The sequence below is a fragment of the Austrofundulus limnaeus genome, unplaced genomic scaffold (assembly GCF_001266775.1).
Source record: "Austrofundulus limnaeus strain Quisiro unplaced genomic scaffold, Austrofundulus_limnaeus-1.0 Scaffold1634, whole genome shotgun sequence".
NCBI lineage: Eukaryota > Metazoa > Chordata > Actinopteri > Cyprinodontiformes > Rivulidae > Austrofundulus > Austrofundulus limnaeus.
Window position 1 is genome coordinate 26556 of NW_013954036.1, and position 16159 is coordinate 42714.

The window sequence follows — 16159 nt, forward strand, 5'->3', positions numbered from 1 at the left end:
AAGATAATTTTAAACCAGAAAATGTATTGGAATGGGTTAGGTTTGTACGCTTCACTCAGTTTATACTCGTCATTCTCACGGTTTGGTTTTTAAATGCCAAACCACACAAAAACTTCAACAGTTTTTTCCCACTGTTGTTACAAATGTTGCTATTGTTTTCATTCTGTCATTGACTGCAGTATTTAAAAGAAAATGTACATTAAATCTGTTGTTTTGTTGCAAGTACACACCACCAAATATTTTATTTAAAATGTGCTTTCATAACTTGTGCAAAGAAATCACAAGTTGCCACTTCTTCCTTTTCGAAAAATACCCTATATTTTTTTCTTTTTAATGATCCAAACATGAGCTGTTCTTGTATCCTGCAGTCTGATTTATTTGTTCCTTTCTCAGTGCCTTGCACTCTTGGAACAATCAGGGAACAATAACCTCCTTTAAGAAACACTTGTAGACTTGTTTTCAATGCATAATAAGGCTTTGAGATAATTTTGTATTTTCAAAGTGATGCCTGGCCCAAAGGCATGTGAACAGTAAACAATGCGTCTATTAAAGCCTTTACTGATGCACTTGTCTGATGAATATCATCAATGAGCCAAGTACAATTTGCTTCCTTCAATTGTTTAGCCATGTGTGTGTATTTCCTCTGTATTGTACCTCTCTTCTCTTGGGGTTTTAGGTTTTAAGGCTTTAATCTGAAGGGATTGTTGTGCACAGAACATTAATGGATACYTACAAATGAATGCTTCAAATTTATGACTTTAGAGTTGACTTTACAATGTGATTGTTTATTTATATTGAGTCCTTTTTCCTCACAATGTGATCGATATTGTGCTGTTTTACTATGTACCATGGAATACAATATGAGAGGCTCATGTAAAGTTACTACAGGTTCAGAATAATACAGGCAGAACTCATTACTGCTGTATTATTTTGTGACAGTGTTTTATAAAATTGTCCATATTTTTACTTGCAGTCCAAATAAGATAATTCCAGAAGAATATTTGGACGAAAATCTTAAATAAATTTGCTATGAAAAAGATTTGAACGCTAACTAATCATGACTTCCATGTTGTCATATGGAGTACTTTGCAAAAGATCTGTTTTTTTGTTTTCTTTTCTTCTGGAAAATAATTTCTGACAGTGTGATCTGGATTAAGATGCTTAGCATCTCATGAAGTATCATAGTATCATGGCTACTAGCATCTCATGATGCTAAGCATCTTATGAGGATGTTCATCTTCACCTCATCTTGTGAGGATGTTCTGTGAGAACATCCTCATCTCTGAGGATCACTCTTTCAGAGATGAGGATGTTCTCATTCTTGATAGAGAGGAACGTTGGTTTGAGAGAGGAGTAAAAGAAGCCATCTTTGTGAAGAAAGACCGTCCCATCATAAAACGGAGGTGGGGGCCTCCGTTTTCAGCTGTCCCCCTCCTACAGCGCTGCCATTGGCAGTATCTCTCCACCCCCTGTGAACAATAGGTATTAATTAGGTGTGAACGATAGCCATGTGATGTGAGTATCATTCACCTGGAGGCAGGACTCAAAAGCTTGAATTTTGCCTGAAACTCTCAGACTGAAGTCTCTTTGAAGAGAGATGAAACATTTCATTAAAGAGAAACCCATCCAGAGGACCTATACAATTTTTTTTTCCTTTTGATTTTTTTACCTGGATTACCGAGATGCATCAGGACAACTTGGTTTCCCATTATTTAAATATTTTGCATGTAAAACCCCAATTCCAATGAAGTTGGGACACTGTGTGAAACATACAAAGTACAATGATTTATACATTCTTTACAACTTATAATGTACTCATGCATTTGTTCACGATTGGTGAACCTCAACACGTCGTTGATTGTAGGGCTGCCACGATTAATCGACGACTAATCTATTATTAAAATAATCAATGACTAATTTAATAATCGATTAATTGTTTTCTTTTTTTGTTGTTGTTCTTTACTTTGTTTTTCTCTCCAAAATGCTTTGACACCTTCCACTGCCACATCTGCCTTTCTGTCCTTGACACACATGCYCAGTAGTGGTAACTGGGGTAGGCCGTGGACGTCACAAGACATTATACAGACAGGCTCTGGTATCATGGCTACCTGACAACGGAGCTCAAAAGTGTGGGATCATTTTAAGAAAATGAAAGAAAAACCTGTATAATATCTGCAGAGCAGAACTTGCCTTCCACAGCAATTATTTTTAGTTAGCATATAGTTAAATCTAACCATGGTTATATAATAGCAGCTGCATTCTGATGTGATAAGCTGTATGTTTTATATTCAATTAATGTACGATCCGAATAATCGACCAATCGAATAAATAATCAGTGATTAGTTGATTATTAAAATAATCGTTTGTGGCAGCCCTAGTTTATTGTGAACGGATGCTCCACTTACACCTCATCCTGACACTCACCTGTTTTCATTTAACCTGTTCACTTGTAGAATGCACCTTTTTTTTAATCATTCCTCAATTTTCCCAGTCTTTTGTTACCCCTAACCCAGCTTTTTGGGAACGTGCAGGCATCACATTCAGAATGAGTGAATATTTACAAGGAAAAGAAAAAGTTATTTGAACATTAAATGTTTTGTTTTTTAGTGCATTCAATTACTTATAGGTTGAAAATGATTTGCAAATTGTCGTTTTGTCTTTGTTTTAAACAACATCCCAACTTCACTGCAGTTGGGGTTCTAAAATAATTCCTTCTCTTTCACAAATGACTCCAGGTTGTGCCTAGCTTTACATATGAACCCAGTTTTTCCTGACGTATGTTTATCAAACAGTAYTCTTGTTATGTTAATAATACAAATATTCTTGTGTAAGGTGCCTAAAAAAATTTAAGTCTGTGTGAAAAGTACAGTTTTTTCTTATAACAGGGGTGTCCAGTCCTGATCCTGGAAGCAAACTTCAGCTTGGTGCTGTACTGTGTGTTTATTTCTTTCTCTGCTCCAACACATCTGYTTTCAATGAATTGGTGATAAACAGGTTTCTGTGGAACTGGGAAGAGGTAATTGAATCACTGATTAAAGTGTGTTAGAGCAGAGAAACTGGTTAGGATAGTAGCTCTGATTTAAAGTATCTAAAAAACTTTTTTAGTATTGATCACAAATATATTGTAGCAAAACAAATATAATTTATTTTATATTGTACAGTTACTAAAGTCACTGCCTCAGAAATATTTGTTTAGAAAATTAAGGCTTTTAAGATGAAAAACAAAAAACACTTCCTCTGACGTACGTCCGCTCATTGATACGTCACGTGTACGTGCGGATAAGGGCGTGTGCGTAAAGAACAAGGACGACCAGCCGGGTCAGTGTCGTTGTTGGACACACAGAGTGGTCGTTCCCGACAAAGACAGACGCTGAACTCCAGAAGCAGTCGGAGGCTCCTGTCACGAAAACCCGAGCAGTTATGAAGTTCTTGTGGGCTCTGACGGCTCTGCTGCTGAGCTCGTGGAGAGCCGATGCGACCACAGGTAAGAACGCAGATCGGCCATGTTGGATGAAGATGTTGACTTTGCTCCGGACAGCGAACGTTTTGGTGTGTTTGCGGACATTCAGCGACTTTTACCGTCAAATGTATTTTCAGGACCTGCCACGAAAATTTGTAACACTTTTTTTTTTCCTTTTTACAAGTTGGAAAAATGACATTGTTTGACGTCGTTGAGGCCACAGCCTGTTCTTGCTAGCGAAACATTTTAGCTGCTTCTGAAATCAGCACTGAAGCGCGTTTCGTGACTCATTGACTGAGGTTCACTCATTTCGAAACATTTTCAAGTGTCGTTTTACTTTAATTTAAACTTGTGGTTTCCTCATAACTAGGTAATGTTTGGTTCAGTGTGGCTCAGTTGAGCTTCGTGTTAATTCACACGATGTGTGTTTTTGCTAAAGCCCATTGTAGCTGAGCTGAGGTAAAATTAACTCGCAGTTGCGTAACGTAGAAATTACTAAAACGGATTAAAATCGTTTTAGGTGTGTAGGAAGATGTTGGTTACCCTCCAGTAAATATTTAAATGCTGTGACCTGAAACTGATTTAGTTTTATTGCCTAACACTCCCTCCCCATTTTGCTCCTTAATGATTGATGGGATTAAATGCAGACAAATGAAATCTTGTTTTTGGGTTCAAATTTAGTTAGTCCCAAATTAAGTAAATATAAGCACTAAATTCTTTTTTTTTTTTTTTTAGATTAACGTGTTTTGACATTTCCAGTAACCATAGCTTTGCTGTGTGCCTATTTTGTTAACATGAATTATTATTATTATTAATTTTAGGTGTCCTAGAGTCAGGCTAAACACAAAATAAGCATCTCAAATCTTAGTCAGCTGACTAAATGCATTCAACACTTAACCATTCCTCATTATTTGGAGAGTGCTGCTCCACATTCACTCCATAGTTCTTGTATGATGTTTTCTGCTTTCTGACACGCATCTAGCTGTGCGGAACAAGTTGGTCTACCACAGCTTAGTGGTTACAGTCCTGGACTTTTTTTTTRCCCCATATTAGAGCAGCACTGATTGATTGGCTTGTTTTTCAGTGTTTGCCAGAACATCGTGTTCAACACCTATATTCATACATTCTCATTGGGTTTAAATGACACAATGTTTTACAATGTTTTACTCTGCTTTAAGAGATTTTTGCATTTTTTTTTAATCTTAAGAGTTATTGTTTTCAAACTAAAAGAATAGCYCACTAATAAACATGAAACCTTTTTTTGTGTTGTGTGAACTGTAAACATGCTTTTAAGTGTCGTAAATAAATAGCCTGAGGTGCGTAACCTTTTTTTTTATTTTAGTTTAGAAACTCCTTTTAGCTAAAAAAGCAAATTCTTATTTGTTAATTTAACCACCTGGTTGACTGAAGGCAAAAAGCAGCCGTTTAAAAAAAATTATGCTAATCTCTTGACAGGCCTGTATTTCAAGTATTTAAACTGRAAGGTAACCTTTTGTAACTTGGGACCTCTACAGTTGCATTTATTCTGTGCTGTCTGACCTCCATTTAAATGTCAAATTCTGACTTCGGACATTTGATCTTTTGAAAGAACTTCATGCACAAGTGTTATTCTCGGGTTATAGAGCAGAATGTCATACATGGTAAATAAAATGTCATCATACTTGGGGAGAAGACGTAAGTTATATTTGAAGGGCTGTACAACATGGACTATAAAGGTGACCTTTTTAGTAATGGTAGAGAAGTTCTTCCAAGTAGGGAAAGTTGCGCAGTATTCACAAGGGGCTAAGGTTCATGTTGACAACTAGTATTGTTTTTGTTCTGCTGCTGCTTGGTTAATGCAGGTGAGGTGATTTAACATTTCTGTGTATGAAACTAAAACGTTAGATGGAATTAAATGATTTTGTGAATGGTCTAAGCTGTTGGACAAGGAGCTTATTGTGCTCTAGACTGGCAAGATACCACTCCAGTCCCCTTCATGTACACTAGCAGAGTGGAAATGTTTGGCCAGTCTAGAGCAAAATAAGCACGTCACTCAGTTCTTCAGAAAAGGTTAACAGGTGCCCACTCATGGAGCATCGAGGACCACTATCCTGCGTGGTTTTAGGTGATTCTCTCTGACACACATGATTTAAATGAGTGTTTATCAGACTTCTGTGGAACTTAAAGACCGACAACTAGGGTTGGGCGATATTGGCAAAAAAATTAATCACGTTAATTGTGGTATTTAGCCGATAACGATGACAATTAATCCCCTGGAGTCCCTGGACACCCTTATGTCCTGGTCACATGACTAATTTAGTTGGAAAGATTTGTTCTTCATAAAAATCTGTTCCAAACTTTCAAAATTACAGACAGGCTATACATTCGGGTTGTACATCAAATTTTAAATTGTGTTGCTAGATAAATAAATTTCAGAATTTATTAATTTTTTTTATGTTCGTTATATTTGAAGCGGAGAGGAGCACTGAGTGGACTGACTGGGGAAATATCTAGTCAATCTGCCAGGTGACATTAATTGTATTAATTGTCAAGTGCAAAAAAATAATCGATTGTTTTTCTTACGATTAATTGCACACGATACGATTATGCCCAACCCTGCTGACAACAAAAATAAAATGCAGGATGGTGACAAGGATCAGGAATATAACCAAATGTACCAAACTGTTTTTTAATCTGACCAGATTCCTGACACAATGTTCAACACATTTCTGACTTTTACATAGTACGATGAGATGAAACACATTTTCATGTGAATTTTTTTTCCCTTGAGGTGGATCTGTGTAAAACTGCCATTAAATCAACAGCACGACGATCTAAAAATATCTACTGGCAACCTAGATTTAGTTATGAGTGTAGGACAGTTCTCAGTTCTGGCACAACGAAGATGCAAATTCCCGTACGATTTTATAATAAAAATAATATACATTTAAGTTTTTTCATCCTTGCGTCATCATCTGCTTTTGTGTTTACATTTCTCATTCATTTTGCGTTGTCTTAATTTAATGAAAATGCTTCTGTTCTGTTTTCATTTAATGTATTTTATTTTTGGGGAGGGGGCAGGCTTTTTTTCTCATGTCAGCAGTCACTGTTCTTGCTTAGTCAAACTGTCCTCATTAATCATCAAACCACTGCAGAGTTGAGTTTCTGGCCTGAGACAAGTTGAAGTAGGTTTTGCTTTTAGCGGCAATAAATTTAACATTTATTGAATCAAATAATGTGTAGCTTTTCTTAAATGGGTGGCAGGAGTTATCAACTGTATGGAGAGACACCATGACTATAAATCTTGTTTGTGTAAGCCTTCTGTTTTAATGTGTAATTATATAAACCAAAGCAGAAATAACAAGTCACTCAAACATGTCGGCTGATCCTTTGGCTCAGTTAGGCAGTTTGATATCACGTACACAAGTTGGACGTGTCTGAACGTTATGACTATTGGCATTTATTGCATTTAACCTTCATGGGGTGGTTGGTTCCTCCTCAAATGATAGTAAAGGACACGCTGGATAGAGAACTCCTCTCTTGGCACAAACACGCCTATTGTGGCTCCTAATCTCTTAACTATATTAAGGGCCAACCGATTTGGACAATAACTAAGGTTCATCTAAGGAGAATGGTTTCACTGAGGTGAATGTAATTTTAATGTCAATTTCTCCCCATATTTTGATAATGCCCTGCTGCAGAAAAAAACTGCTGACAGGACCATAAAATGGAAAGACAGCAAAGAAAACTAAGCATATAGTCAAAAGTTGTACAGTTTCTGTTTATGCCCAAAAAAAGTTATTTTTTTTTTTAAAGGAAGCGGTTGAGTACTACTACACCAGTCCTAGCTTGAGATCACACAAAATCAGTTAAAATACTTTAATAATAAAGGCAAATATTTGTATTTAATGCATGTTACTTTAAAGAAATCAGTGGATGTGGTTTGCTGCACAGACAAATCAGCTCTAGCCATCCCCCTCTCTCTGTTGCGTTTCTTATGTTAAACATTAATAGGTCAGAGTTTTTAAGTTGGACTATAACATTTAAAAAAAATGTTATCTCTGATCTATATTGTTTGTGCTTGCTGTCATTTTTCATTTGTGTTAACTTTTTTGTCTTTCTCTTTTCTGTGTGCTTCTTTTTTTGTTCTCCATTTCATTTTATCACCAATTCATGCAATCACCTGGTTTCTTGGTAAATGAATGAATTCTGTTTGCTGGGCGGATCATTAATTGTGCTCAGCGGGTTTTATCAAATCTCCCCTCTCTCAAATGAAGCTGATCAACGACAGCGCTGAGCTGCACTGCGAAGTGATAGGGAACCCCATCCCCGAAGTGCAGTGGTGGTTTATAGAGGGCGAAGAGCCCAATGAGACTTTCACCCAGCTGTTTGATGGGGCACGAAATGATTGTGTTAGAATAAATGCCACATACATAGCACATGCCACTAGCGTCGTTCACCTGACCAGCCTCAGCCTTGACGACACTGGCACATATGAGTGCCGTGCATCAAACGACCCTGACCGCAATGATCTGAAGAAGACCCCCAAAATCAAGTGGATCCGCTCACAAGCAAACATTATTGTGATTGAAAGTGAGTGGCAGAGAAACAACGTGAGACTCCAGTCAAACGTAGCTGACTGTTGCCTCATTAGTGAAATCCTGGACATTTAGCTTCTGGTTTCCTGGTCCAGTTCCCTCTTCCATCCTGCTTCATCTAGTACATACTCCCCCTATCTTTTCCTGAAAATCTCCAAGGTCATCCTGTAGTAGAATATAAACCTGGTTGTGAAGCGTAGTCTGACTGCTCCCTAATCCTGTATCACCTGATTTTTAAAGTGTGTTTTAATCTGATGCCTTTTTTTTCCCCCATGCTCATTGAAGTCCCTTTTTTATGATGGAATTTCTTGCATATAATACTGGTTATATAAGGCTGGAAATTTGCAAATGGCTTCTGTACCAAGATAAATTCACAAAATTCACATTTCAAAATACAAACAAAAAGGGCTGTCAGATTATTATACTGGCATTGCTGGTAGACATCACATTATCCTTAATTGATACTAACATTGTGAATACCCCTTTTTGTCTTTACTTGTAGTCATAGTCTGCCATGGGGCATGTTTCTGCCTTGAAGCCCAGTATTATGTCTGTTACTTTGTATAAAGAGTTATGTAATCACATCAATGTAACTGGCAGTGTAAGCTGCCAGTGGGTTTTGTTCTCCGGTTGTTGCTGCTTCTGCATGCATTTATTATAGGACCTGTAGTTTTACTGTGTTTTTTTACCCTCTATTCCTTTCATTTCATTGTTGGTGGAACAGAGATCCCTCATTTGAGGAGCTCTTTTCCCCTTCTGTGTATTTGCACTGAAGAGTTATTTATTTTGAATCTCAAAAGTGGAAACTGTGAAGAACTTGGTTGGTGTTGAAGCCTCCAACCAATTAGCACTCAACAATTGTCTTAAGCTATCTTAATTTATAATTGCACCAAGCAAAGAAAAATATTACAAAGATATTAAGTATCAAGCACGAGGTGTCATAATTCATGTTTGTGCATTCGTAAATTTTCTTTCTTTAAATGCTGAAACATCAATGATTTTTTTTCTAAAGACAAATGTTGAGTGTTTTTAAATTTGATTGTAATGTTAATAGTTGCTGACATTTTAGTATTAAAGCTTAATAATTGTTCTCTTTATCTTAAGGCCCAAAAATCATTACTGAACCTTCGGAGGTCAGCAACCAAACGTCAGCTGTTCTCAGCTGCAACCTGACTGACACTAGCCTTCCTATTGGGGGCTCTTACTGGACGCATAATGGAAAGGAAATTGAAGAATCCAGGTCCAAAGCTTCCACTCATTATACGGTTTTCCGGTAAGTAATTTATTTACTGAAGATTTGTCTTGCAATTACAGTGCAACATAAATACTTGTGTGTTTTAATTGAGCAGTGATGGCACTAAAAAATAACTGGCAAATGAATGGAAGTCTAAGCAAAGTCCCCAGAAGAATAGAAGAACAAATGTCTGTGTGCACAGTGTATTGTTGGCTATTTTGCATGTCTGTTGCCTTGTCTTTACCCTTGCGTTCTGTTTATTTCTGAGAATTCCTTCCTCCCGGCTTGCCTCCATTAAGTTATGAATGCCATTCGTGGCTCTTGATCAACAGGAAGATGGGCCGTGGAGCTGTGCAGCTTTGCAGGCAGTCTTGGCAGCAGAGATCTGAGCCCTGAGCAATGTGCTTTATTTGCCTGACCTTAAATCCCCATTAGAGCAGGATGGCAGAACTGTACTGGACAGTAGCACCAAACAAAAGTGCGATTGTAATTAAATGGGGGGCAAAACTGAAATATTTAGGCAGACAAGCAGCTTTCGTTTTACCCTGCAGCTCTTGAGCAGAAACTGTTCTCTGTTATGGATTTTCTACTTAACTAAGTGGAAAAACTAATCACCATCATGAAAGTAGCTTCAGCTTTGGCCACCAGTGAGCTGTTACATAGTGACTGCTTTGGTCTTGGAGGAAATGTTTGTTCCTAACAAGAAGTGGCACGCAGGGTTCTCATAGTTTCTCTCCTTCACAGCTTGGAAAAGATCACCTACCATTCTGGTGGACAATATGAATGTGTTTTTGAGACTGATCCACCATTGAAGACAACAATAGAGGTTAAAAGTAAGTTGATAAAATTATGAATTTGTCTTTTTAGAGGTTTTGTTTTTGTTAATGTCTACATTTTATAAAAAAATAACTTGTGCAAATGTTACTTTGTGTAGCGCTTCCCCATGTTGGTGCTTACAAGCACTCTGAGCATGGGAATGAACAGGACAAAGGTATGCTAACGTGTGTGGCTCATGGTCATCCCCTCCCCACTGACTGGACTTGGTACAAAAAAGAGGATGGCAATGCAACGGTGAGATGGCAATATTTAAAGTATCATTTGAAATGACATTAAACACAAATGATGACAATCTAGGGGGAATAAATTCATCTTTGGCTTTCCTAACTTTGGATTTACTCTTCAGTCTATCTCTAATGGCACTGAGCGATATGAGATCAGGAGCACCCCTTACAAGACCATTCTGTCCATCACCAACCTGAGCATCGAGAAGGATATTGGAGACTACGTTTGCACTGGGACCAACGAACTTGGTTCAAACAGCGACCAGATCCACCTGCGTGTCCGCAGCCGCCTGGCTGCCCTCTGGCCCTTCCTTGGCATCGTGGCAGAGGTCATCATTCTCGTGACCATCATCTTCATCTACGAGAAGAGGAGAAAGCCAGATGAGGTCAACGACGGTACGTGAACAGTGTCTTCTACATCGTTACAGACAACATTTAGGTTGTTTTCTTGACTAAAATGAGCTCTGGGTAAATTTACATGTTTTTAAACACCAACAGGGGGATGAAATGACTGTAGCTGCATGTGTCCAGCATTAAACTGGTCTCATTGGGTTTTTACTTTTTTTTTTTTTTTTTACTGTAGCTCATGAGTTGGCTTCCCCTGCTGTGTAAACTATCAGAACTATATATTTATATATATATATTTTTATTTTTACTTTATTTTTTTTTATTTACATTTATGACTTCTCTGTTCGCTGCTGATTTTGCATTTTGGTAAGTGAACAAAACTGCATGTCAGACTGAAGTGGTTGAGCTGAGATGATGACCGCCTGGAAAAGCTATGGGAGTCTGAATGAACTGCTTTCATAGTAACCACTTCTAAGAGGAATGTGCTCAAAGATTTGGTCACTCTTTCACTGGCGCTGACTGTTTAATACAAAGCAAGCTTCAAATATTCACTTTAAAGTTACGGCGCTTCAAATCATTGTGTTTTTGAGCCAATGAAAGAGTCAGATGAGGCACGGACGTTGATGTAATGGTTTTGCATTAGATAGGTTGAAAGTTTAGGTTCTTGGCAACGTGTCTGCATGCTTTCTGCATCTTGTACTTTATGCATGACAAACTTTAGGCAACCCACTCCTCGGGGTCGGTATACAGTTGGTCTCATTCATCACTTGGCCTTAAAGGAACTGTACTACTTATGAAAACCTGATCTTGCTCAGGTGTGAATAACTGTACATCATCAGGGTGTCTCTGCCAGGTTAATGTTTATTGTTAAAACAGCTGTTGCAGTGTTTCTTTGTCTTTTGCTTGTATTGCATGAGCCTTTGTGATGCTTAAGATTGACGTTTGGCAGTGTATTAAAACATTACAGAGTCACACTTTTCAAGTGTTGGAGCAAAGCAACAGAATTGTCACTGTAGCAGTTGGTAACACTTTTGTCTAAAACGTAAATGAATGGGTTTGGATTTTTAAATGCAGGCCTTTTTTTACGATTTTCAGAAAAGCACCAGTTGAGCATGTCTATTCATGGTTTGATTATAATCTCATTCTGATCATGTTGGAGGTTGAACATTTGCCCCCATCGATTTGTTGGAAAGAATGCAATTGAATGCTTTTCTCTCAATAATCACATGTGGTCTGTGATTAACTCTGTTCTTGTTTTTGTTGTTTTTTTTTACAGATGACGACTCAGGATCTGCTCCCCTGTAAGTACAGTCCACAGCTTTTCTTGTATATTTTCTGTCAGTGTAGCCTGTTGTTGCAGCGTTCATGTTCTGTCTTTCAGGAAGAGCAATTCTACTGCAAATCACAAGGACAAGAATGTGAGGCAAAGGAATTCAAACTAAAGGCTAAAGGTGTGTGAAACACATTTTGCATCATTATTGAGTTGAACTATGAAACTGACTGAAAATGGATCTGAAGCTGTCAGATTTTCACAAGGTACACTGAGGAAAGAAATTACTATGCTTGATTTCCAATCTTTCCCCTTAACATTGTACAAGGAGTGCCCCCCCCCACACCCACACACACAAACAATAGAACCAACCTAATACCCACCTCCCAAATCCATAAAGTTGAGGGGTTGTGTTAATTGCAGGAGTAAATTGACTACCTCCAAAATATTAAAACATCTTCTCAAAATTATTGATCTTCCATCCATTTGAGGACATCCTTTGTTCTAAATACATAGGATTAAAAAAAACACAAAATTGTTGCGTTGCAAATTGTGTAAGGTAAATGTAAATTGTTATATTTTGAAAGTGTCAACCAGTCTTAGAGATGAACTTTATCTGAGATCATAAACCTTAGTTGAAATTTGTTGTACTCTTATTTTGTAGTTTGATTTTGTTAATTTTTTCAGGCTAGTTTATTTTGTTACAAAGAAACTACAAAATAAACATAGAATTTGCCCTACTGTTTGGTCCATTCTTTATGGTATTTAACTATTCCTCTGGTGGCTCTACATTATGAGCTGTAAAACTTCTGGTTGTGAGAAGAAATGAAACAAAAGCGGTCAAGGCAAAACTCTTTTCAGAAATAAACGGCATCCCACCTCCGCCCCTCACAGCATTTTCTCTGACAGCCTCAACAACTAAAGATTAATCAGGTTTCCTGGAAATCTTGCACAATAAATTGCCACAAGGTGTGCACCAAATGCAGTTTTCTAATCGATCCCCAATCTTTAAAGTCTGACATGCCGATTCTAATCTTTTTCAAATTTTTTTTTTTACCATTTAACACCTAAGGGTCAAAATTTCCGCCTGCTATTTTTTGCTTATTTTGCCTGTAAAAAAGACAATTGTCCTGTGGGTAAATAATTTTGCACTCTTTTCAATAACTAAAACTTTATAAATCTTGCATATATTTAAAATTTATTGCCTATTAAAGTAATGTATTATAAGTTTTAAATGAATAAAAACCAAAAACGAAAATATTTTGAGGTTTATTAAGGAAAAACTCACAACAAATGTACCCAACGAAATGACCGTTATAAAAACAAACACACAAACAACTATCCACATATTCATAAAATATAAAAATAAAAACTGGCTTCATTCACAAGAATGACATGCTCAAACTCCATTAAACAAACGTTACCTGTCCTCACAAGAAGCCGATTCCTCACCATCTTCTTGGGTCTCAATCATCCTGGAACCTCTGCGGTGGTTTGACTCTTGAAGAACATCTTCCAGACATTATTTCAACAAAACATTTCCTCTCTGCTCTGATTAAAAACGCTGTCGCTTGTAACTTTCCACTTCACTGTGCACCGAGCGTGTTTAGACGAGGCTAAACAAACAGCTTGCTTCCCGGGCCTGCAGCAGCTAGTCACGTGATATTACTTTGAAACTCCTATATCAACGAAAAGCCCAGATTCTCGGCTTTCAGAAACCGTTTGAATTTTTCAGATTGCACAAACGATCAAGAACTTGCAGTGTTTAAAAAAAAAAGGACAAAATGTGTCTGCGCTGACACTCTGTGTAAAAGGGCTAACTGACACGTTCAGGTGTTATAAGGTCACAGTACACCTTTGATGTTCTAATCTTATTTTATTGGTAAACACTGAACAATACATTTGAAACAATATAAACTTGTTTTAACTGGGCATTAAGTACAGTAGTCCTCACAGCAAAGCAAAAAGGGGACAGTGGCTGATTTTCAGACCTTTTTCTGAAGGTAGGAGGCAAGAAGCTGATCTTTTCCACCATTCTTATCAAAGTATCAGCCGCTCTTCCCAAACTAAGGAAATCTGTGCACCCCTACCCACCACCACAACCCGAAGCTGCTCTTCATATTTGTGACACATTCTAGATCAGGGAGTCAATCCTGGTGCTTGAGGGCCGCAGCCCTGCACGTTTTACTTGTTTCTCTGCTCCATCACACCTGATTTGACTGGAGGATTTTCAGGCTTCAGCAGAACTTGGAAGAGGTAATTCACTAACAGAATCAGGTGTGTTAGAGAAGGGAAACAAGTAAAACACGCAGGGCTGCGGACCTCGAGGACCAGGATTGACTATCCCCGTTCTAGATACTGTTTTAATTTGGAGGGATTCAGTGCTTGGTTGAATAGCCAGTCCCCTGCAATAATACTTGCATCCATTTTTTTAATTTAATTAATTTATTTATTTTTTGGGCAGGGTTTCCTCCATTTTTTTTTTTAACGTTTCCATTTCTCTAACCATAAAATTCAAACACGCTACATATAAATCTCTCAAATTTCATTTCTAACTCCCACTACTCGTCTTTACTGCCACCAAACTTCATTCAACTTTTGTGTCTTTTATTTCCTCCGTGTAGATATTTTATTTTTTGGCGCTTGTCAAATTTCAGGTAATAAAAAAATAATTTTTCAGGTCAGTAATTACATTACACAATAAAAATTATTCCCACTAGAGCGATTTTAAATCAGGCATGACTGGGATGTCCAGGGGATTAATCATGTTAATTGTTGTCAAGTTTAACGCCACAAATTGTGTCTTTTTCCAATATCACCCAACCCTATTCTTTACTTGAAATTGTGTGATACTGTTAACCTGTTCTGAAATAAAAAAAAAAAAAGTTCTTTAGGAATTGGGTTGGTAAAACAAAGGCAGATGTTATCACTGAGCTAATTTGTTCAATTTTATATTTTTAAAAAGTAATTTTTAATATTCTCAGCTATAAAATTCCTTTTAATGTTTTTTGTTTTTCTTTTGTCATTCCCAGATGAAGATTCTGCTTGAGATCCTGGGCAAATATTGCATGAATTTTAACGATGTTTTAGCCAAAAGTATGTGTTGCTGTGCTGAATGATTCTTAGAATGATTTACTGAAGAATGCTTAGTCTGTGATCTTCTGTTTTTTTCGCTGACACTCTGCACAGACCTCAGTTGTCATCGCTTTTTTAAAAAATCTACTGTGGGATGGCCTCTTGTAAAGCAGCTCAAGGTTTTGAGTCCAGGATGTGGAATGCTTTTGATCCCAGTACATCCCCGTCATACTGGGAGAGCGCAGTGGAATTCACATCTACTAAACAATCTGAATTCCAATGCTCTTTGCCTTAAATGCTATTTCTCATCTTTTTTTTCTTTTTTGCTTGTTTGGTTTTTAACCCAGTAAAAGAATTAAAGTTGACACTAAATGTAGAAATGCTAAGAATAAATGTCCAATATTTTTTTTCTTAATAGTTTTTAGTTGGAACATTTTTGGTTTAATCATGCAGTTCTTTTTTTTTTTTATGTATGGGATTTACGTTCAGTGTGAGTAATTTTCTTAGGACCAAGTGCAAGACTTGCAACTATTGCGTCTGTACAATACAACTTTGTTCAGGTCTAAAACTGCCAGAGTAATACATAAGATTTTTTTTAACCACTCGACCTGTAACACTTGTGTTCAACAGTTAAACAGCTGTTTTTATTTTATTCACTGTGTAGATAATTTAAAAGCCATATATTCTATTTAACCTGAGTAGTGTTGTGATTGAATGTTACACTTTAGAGTTGAAGGAATTTTAAAGACCTGGTCAGGATTGTGTAAAATTGTTGTACCTTCCATAAAAATGACAAACCATCTCATGTACAACTTGCACAAACTGAAATAAAGGTATATAAACTAAACTTTTTTTGTGTGTGTGCTTTCTCTTTTGATCAGTTTTAGTGGAAGGTGACCAGACTAAACAAAATCTTTTCAAAACCAGTTATGCTGTTTGTTTTCGGACCACTTTACCTGATGGTTGTTCCTTTTTTTATTTATTTATTACATTTTGAAAGTTAACTCCTTGCTATTTAAGGCCACGGAGTGCAGCAGCAGTACTGTTTTTTTTTTTTTTTTTTTTTTAAATTTTGATCATTGGACTCATGCTAGTGCTTTGCTGGCTGATGGTTGGAAGATTGGGGGGATAAAA

At 37.1% G+C, this 16159-nt stretch overlaps 1 protein-coding gene across 2 annotated transcripts; it reads left to right on the plus strand.

Moving 5' to 3' along the window:
- Positions 1–3277: 3277 nt before the first annotated feature.
- Positions 3278–15872, plus strand: bsg (basigin). Of its 2 annotated transcripts, none has more exons than XM_014033121.1 (8): positions 3278–3484; positions 9142–9310; positions 10016–10104; positions 10206–10342; positions 10455–10728; positions 11969–11981; positions 12062–12131; positions 14983–15872. In XM_014033121.1, exons 1-7 carry the CDS (start codon positions 3421–3423, stop codon positions 12120–12122), a joined length of 807 nt encoding a protein of 268 aa, XP_013888575.1. In that variant the 5' UTR covers positions 3278–3420; the 3' UTR covers positions 12123–12131; positions 14983–15872. The 2 variants fall into 2 exon arrangements, with proteins under 2 accessions (XP_013888575.1, XP_013888574.1); XM_014033120.1 differs by having other exon boundaries at positions 3281–3484; positions 11957–11981.
- Positions 15873–16159: the final 287 nt, after the last annotated feature.